This window comes from Pteropus vampyrus, unplaced genomic scaffold, assembly GCF_000151845.1.
Source record: "Pteropus vampyrus isolate Shadow unplaced genomic scaffold, Pvam_2.0 Scaffold36, whole genome shotgun sequence".
In the NCBI taxonomy this organism is placed as follows: Eukaryota; Metazoa; Chordata; class Mammalia; order Chiroptera; family Pteropodidae; genus Pteropus; species Pteropus vampyrus.
This window is the reverse complement of record NW_011888817.1, coordinates 3,087,467-3,093,774: the sequence shown is the minus strand read 5'-3', so window position 1 is coordinate 3,093,774 and position 6,308 is coordinate 3,087,467. Positions and strand designations below refer to the sequence as shown.

The window sequence follows — 6,308 nt, the reverse complement described above, 5'->3', positions numbered from 1 at the left end:
GGGAGTTTCTGCGGAGGCCGGAGACTAGGCGGCGACGCCTGAGGAGGGGCCGAGGAGCCCAGCGAGAGGCCAGGGGCGGGGCATTGGGCCAGGGGCGGAGCTCCCAAGGGGGAAAGGGGAGGAGTCTGGGGTGGGACTGAGGGGCCTGGGGCGGGGCAGCGAGCCAGGGGCGGAGCTCTCAGGGGCCGGGAGGCCAGGGGGCGGGGCTAGCTGTCCTGGCTAAGGTGCGGAGAGGCTGGAAGGCCCGCGCGGGGCGGAGAAGAGCTCGGGGTGGCAAAGCTTGAGGCTCCGGGGACGCGAGGGAACTCGGCGGTACCGGGCTAAGGCAGTCGGGGGCGGGGCGGGGCGGCGCGGAGTGGGTGGGGCGTGCGGAGGCCCTGAAGGCGCCCGCGAAGGGCTGTGAGGCCAGCCCAGTGCTGTGTAGCGAGCGCCCCCCGCGCCCCGCTCCAGCAGCCCCGGAGCCCCCGCCCCGCGCCCGCCATGCCCGAGCAGCTCAGCGTCGCCGAGTTCCTGGCCGTCACCGCGGAGGACCTCAGCTCCCCGGCGGGGGCCGCCGCCTTCGCCGCCAAGATGTCCCGGTGCCGGGGGGCGGCACTGGCGCGAGAGGAGGTGAGGGGGCTGATGCGGGAGGAATCGGGAGTCCTGGCGGGGCTTTGCCTTGATGTTCATAGGCGTGACCGGAGCTGCAATGGCTCTTACCGCTCCCCCAGAAACCTGCCCCCTCCCTAGATCTCTGAGAACCGAGTGCATCTCAAACATCCGCGTCCTCGCCATCCAAGCCAGGGGAGGGCCCGAGGGACCGTTTGTGGGGGACCTCGAGGTCACCTCGATGACAGACTTTACAGGTCAGAGGACATATCCCCAACGCTCTTGGTGACTTGCCCCGTCGCATATGTTTTTGTTCAGCGCCTCACTTCATCTGTTTGGGTTTTCGTCTTTGGAGCCCCACAAGTTTGGCCCCCAAGTCACTCCCCTTCTGGGAAATAGGCCTACCCGCCTCAGTCCTGAACTTCTTTCTCCCCGGCTGCGGGGAGGTCCCATCCCCCTGGCTGCTGGCGCCGAGATTTGGCCAGTGTTTGTGGAATGAATGCGAATGAGAAGGCGCCAGGAGCTGGGGTTCACCTTGGCCAGGCCGTTGGAAAGTTTCTCGTCTCCTCTCCCCTCCCCTCTCTTCTTTGTCTTTCCCGGCAACAGCAACGCGTCCCAGGCCTTTTCTTTGGCCCTTGCAGGCTGCCCCACCCCGTTCCCCTGCTCTTTGCAGTTCATTCCTCTTCTTCGACCTGCCGCACTTTCCCAGGCCTCCCCTGAAGGGATTATTCTAAGGCAGACACCTTGTGTTTGGGGACCAACCGAGAATAATGTGTTTTTGTAGCTCCTTTTCAGAGGATGCCCTGAATTTTGGTGACATTTTGGACCTCAGTGGCAGTTCTCACCTTCCACCTTTCATCATAAGAGTACTGAGTACCTACTGTGTGGCCAACACGAAACTCAATAGTTCATAATAGCCTGGGCCAATGTCTTGGGAAATCTCTCCTCCTCTTTCTCCTCCTTTTCTCTGGCAGGCTGCACCCCATCTCAGAGTCTGTGTGTACTGCTTTGTAGGGGTGACGGAGGATTGTGGAAAGAGCATTGACGTTAGGGGAAGCAGACCTGTGTTCAAATTCTGGCTCTGCAATTTGCCAGCTGTGTGACTTTGGGCATGTGACCTGACCTGTTTGAGCCCCACTTTTGGCATCTATAAAATGGTGATAATAATGTTTACCTCACAGGGCTATGAGATTACTTACATGAGGCAATGCGTGCAAAGCATGCATCTTGATAAATGGAATGATGATCAGATTAATTGATGGACATCTCTAGACAGTGACTGGTTCCCTTTTGTCCATTTCTCTCACAGAACCCAGCCTAGTGCTTTGCACAGAGTAGGGGTACAGATTTTAATTAAAATAAGAAGTAGCCAATGACTTTTGGCTTCCTTCCTTGGGCAGAACCAATAGGTTGGAGTTCACCGCCTATGAATGTAGATTATATTTTACTGGGAGGTTCATAGGGAAAATGCCTCATAGCCTGAGGATAGGGGAGCCTACTGAAGTTTATCTTCACAATCTCGCATTTCATGACCCAGAAGTGTTCAGTGTTCAGTGCCATCGGCACCCTTAAGGCTGTCACAGTTCACCCTCTTCTCTGGTTGTTCATTAAAATGTTAAATCAGAGCAGGAGTAGAAGGGGCTGTACTATGAACTCTTCTCCAGAGTCAGAAATGCCGATTTGTGCCTGTGCATCTGGCCTTGCCTGGCTTGGTGTGTGTAAGCACTTGTGTGTGTGTCTGGGGGTCAGTGTGGAGGGAGCCCTTGGAATGAGCCGCAGCAGGCTCTGGTCAGCTTTGCCCCACTTCTCACCTGACAAAACCCTGTTTCCTTTGCCTTTGGGACTTTGATTTGGTGCGTGCAAGGTTCCTTTTCACAACTGAAAGCCTGTGGCACCCAAACACAGCTTTTCTCGTCACTATTTCACTTTCCGAAGAGTTAGAATCTGACCTTTGGATCGGACTTTCCTGAGGTTTCCTGTTTGGTTTTGTATTCGTGTTTATATTTACATGTAGTTTGATGCTGGCGTTACCCCACTGCCTTTTCTGGCTATGATAAACCACTCCCAGGCTTGAAGGAGGTGAATTTGCCTGAGTCAAAATGCAACTGATTCTTAAAACAAGCCTTCCAGTTCCAGCTGGTTTCCTAGGAGTAACTACGGACTCCGTCTTGAGACTTGAAGCCCTTTTTTTGCAATCTTGGACAGGTCAAACTAGAATGTCAGTGCTGAAGGACCCTTTAAAATGGAAATCACCTAGGAATGCTCTCGTTCAAGATGGGAAAACTGATGTCCAGAGAGTATAAGAGACTTGTCGAAGCTCCCATATCTGGGTAGGGGAAGAATCGGCGTTTCTACCCAAACTTTCTAACCCCTGGTCCTATTTGCTGTCCTTCTAATAAACTCCAGCTGCCTGTCCTCCCTATGTAACTTCTCTGAACCTCAGTTATTTCACTCTTAAAATGGGTCTAATTATCCCTCCTTGCTTACCTCTCTGTGTTGTTAAAAAGTTCTTTGTTTTTAATTGTGAAACACTGTACAAATATGAGGGAGTATTAAGACAGATAATCATTCTGTCAACCCTCTTCTTCCTGTCCTGGATCCTTTTACATCCATCATCTCATTAATATTCACAATAACACAGGTGAAAATGGGCCCAGGGAAGTTAAGGCAGTTGCCTCATGTCACACAGTGGGTCTGTCTGACTTCAAGGCCTGGCCAGTTCTCCATGCCATCTCTGTGCTAGGCACCAAGGACATAAAGATACTGCTTTTGTTTGCTGGCTGGTTGGGGAGATGTAGTTTATCTGAGGGAGATAAGTAGGAACCCTAAGTTTGTCCTGAGAGAAAGGTACAATCAGCGCCAAAGAGGTCAGCGGAGTGGGGCAAGAGAGAACAGTGAGGACTGGTGCAATCAGGGAGAGCTTCTTGGAGGGAACGACACTTCCAGGTGGGTCTTGAAGGATAGAACTCCATTAAGTGGAGATGATACGTGAGTGAATTTGGAAACTGGTGGGAAGAGAGCATATTCAGGAACCAAGTAAGCCATTCTGACCAGTCCTGAGAATTCATGCTTTAGCGTGCATCTCAGACTACTAGTGAACTTAAATCATCTAGTGGGCCTTGGATGAAGCAGTCCACCACAAATAGATCTTCAAAGGCTTGTGTTTTATATATATTTTTTGAGATTTAATGAAGTTTTAATTTCACAAAAGACATAATCATTTTTAATTTAAGAAATATTAAACATAACCGAAAAGGCTGTCACCTCTGACCATGTCTCACAATCCCTATACTCTCCCCAGAGGTAATTGCCATGGAAACGTGCATACTTCTTAACGTGTGTCCTCAGAGAAAATGTATATCCATGAGGGGGCGGTAGTTAGGGGGCATAATCACCTAAATTGGCGTCAGGTTTTATAACGCATGGTTTTAAATATTGGAGTCAAATTTATCTTTTCCTTTGTGATTTTTGCTTTTTTGATTCTAGTTTAGAAAAGATTTCATTCTTAATTCTTAATATTTTTGTGAATTTTACATTCTACTTTGTCATGTGTCTATATTTGTTTTATCAAAAAATGAAATATTTGTTTTAAAGAAAATAACAAAAACTAGGTAATCTTAGAAACTGTTTGCAAGAAACGTAACCCTCTCAAGCTTTTTACGTTGAAGGGAAATTTGTTTTAAGGAACTAGAGGTACCTCATGGGGACTGAAGAGCAGTCAGTTAAAAGTAGACATCACCAGGGAGCCACTGGAGGTTGGAAACTCCCCAGGGCCTCAGTGGAGGCTGGGAAGCCGTCAGGAACAAAGGCAACTGCTTTATCATTCCCACTGTCTTGCGCCTCTATTTCTTTCTGCATATCTAAACAGTGCTTTTGATCACTTGTCATCACACACGCCCCAAAGGGAATAACACAGTCTTCTGGGGAAGACAGGTGCTCCAGCCCCCATATTCACGTGACCTCACTGGTCCAGCACCTAAAGGTAACCAAGCCAGTCTTGTGTGCCACTTCCAGGTTCCTGGCATAGAGGTTAATGGCCCAGCCCAACTTTAGGATTGGTTCCAGAAGCTGGGTCTCCACCCTGGTTTCATCAGCAGAGGTCCCGGGGGGTAAACATGGGATGGAGACTTACGTTGTGGCGGCATGTGCTTCTCAGAGAAGAGGGGCAGGGCCTAGAAAGTTTCCCCCACATAGCCACTGCAATTCGGCTTTATTTGGCCCAATCTAGGATACAAGGAGAGCACTATGCTCATCCTGTTTTGTGCCCATCTAGTTATCCAGGTATAGGGGAATCACAGTGTGGAAAATGCATGTGTAAAGGAATGAAAAAGATGTATTAGAGAACTCAGGGAGTGCAGCGCGACTTGGAGGGCCCTGAATGCCAATTAGGCATTTGGGCTTTTTGCTGGGCAGTGGAGACCAGTGGAATCAATCATGTGGGTATGGACGAGGCCGGCCCCACTGAGGGACATAGCAGCCAGCATAGTGCTTGGGGTCTGCTCCATGCCAGGTCCCATATTAGGCACTGGATAGACACACGGCTCATTAAGAGAGATACAGTCTTCGCTGCACTGAGATTACAGCCTTCTAGGGAAGACAGGCAGTCAAGAAACAAATGAGTCAGTAATTGCATGTTGTGATAAATGGCATGAAGGCTCATCCTTCTGGTCAAGGCCTTCCTTGAGGTTTGGTCCTGTGTCCTCGTCTCTTTAACATGCTAGCCTCTCCCCACAGGCCATCTCACCCACACCCAGGGCTTTAGTCTTTTCTCATCTTTATGTGACTCCCACATTTGTACCTCCAGCCCAAGATGCTCATATCTGATTGTTCACTTGGCTATTTCACTTGGACTTCTCAACATGTCCAAAACCACACTCTTGACCGTGCCCCCAGGCTGGCCCTGCCAGTGTTCCTTTCTCAGTGAGTGGTACCTCCCTCTATTATTGTACAAGCCAGAAGCCTCATACCTCCACATGCACAATTCATCACCAAGAGTCACCAGTTTTACATTCTAAGCATCTCTGCTGTCTACGCATTTCTCTACACCCCTTCTTTAGTCCAAGCCCCGCTTACCTCTCCTCTGGAACTGTGTAGTGGCCTTCTAACTTGTTTCTCCATTTTTACTTTAGCTCAGTTATCCCTAATAGCCCTATGTCAGCACACGTCCTAGATGAATTTTTCATTTATTTGTATAATTCTTTTATTAAAATCTGATTTCTCACTAGATTTTTGACTTCCATGAGAATAGAATCTATCTCACCATTGTATTCATAGCATTTACCATAGGAGATGCTCAGAAAATATTAGTTGAATACAAAATAAATAAAAGAAGAAAACTAAAAAGGAGCATGAATAGAGCATAATGGTGCGCAGAAGGAGGGAACAGCTTAGGCAAAGTCCCTGAGGCAGTAAAGGGCCTAAAATATTTGTGACACTGAAAAGGGGCTCGAGGAGCAGAAGCACAGCAATGTGCAAATGGAAGGGAAACGCCAGGTGAGTTTGGAGGGGTAAGAAGGGGCTACCTTCTATTTAACCTTCTAGGCGGTGGTAGCAAGTGTGGATTTCATTTTGCAGGCAAGCAACGTGTTCCAGTTTATATTTCAGGAAGACATCCGTTTCTGTGTAGAGACTAGATTGGAGGAGGCGGAAGAGTTGTTCATGGAAGAGATGATGGTGGTGTGGAGAGGGCCATGATTGGTGGAGGAGAGAAGTGAGTGGAT

The 6,308-nt window shown here is 49.2% G+C and overlaps 1 protein-coding gene across 13 annotated transcripts in view; it reads left to right on the top strand.

Annotated features, from left to right (window-relative positions):
* The first annotated feature begins 348 nt into the window (after nucleotides 1-348).
* ASAP3 (ArfGAP with SH3 domain, ankyrin repeat and PH domain 3) overlaps nucleotides 349-6,308 on the top strand; it is a 45,291-nt gene continuing 39,331 nt past the window's right edge. For 3 of the 13 annotated variants that reach the window (XM_023529140.1, XM_023529147.1, XM_023529151.1), the window contains exon 1: nucleotides 351-609. In XM_023529140.1, the coding sequence (XP_023384908.1) occupies nucleotides 481-609 (129 nt within the window). In that variant the 5' untranslated portion in view covers nucleotides 351-480. Of the gene's footprint in view, nucleotides 610-6,308 lie in introns of all 13 variants that reach the window. The other 10 variants (XR_002779722.1, XM_023529144.1, XM_023529150.1 and 7 more) reach the window with 6 other exon arrangements.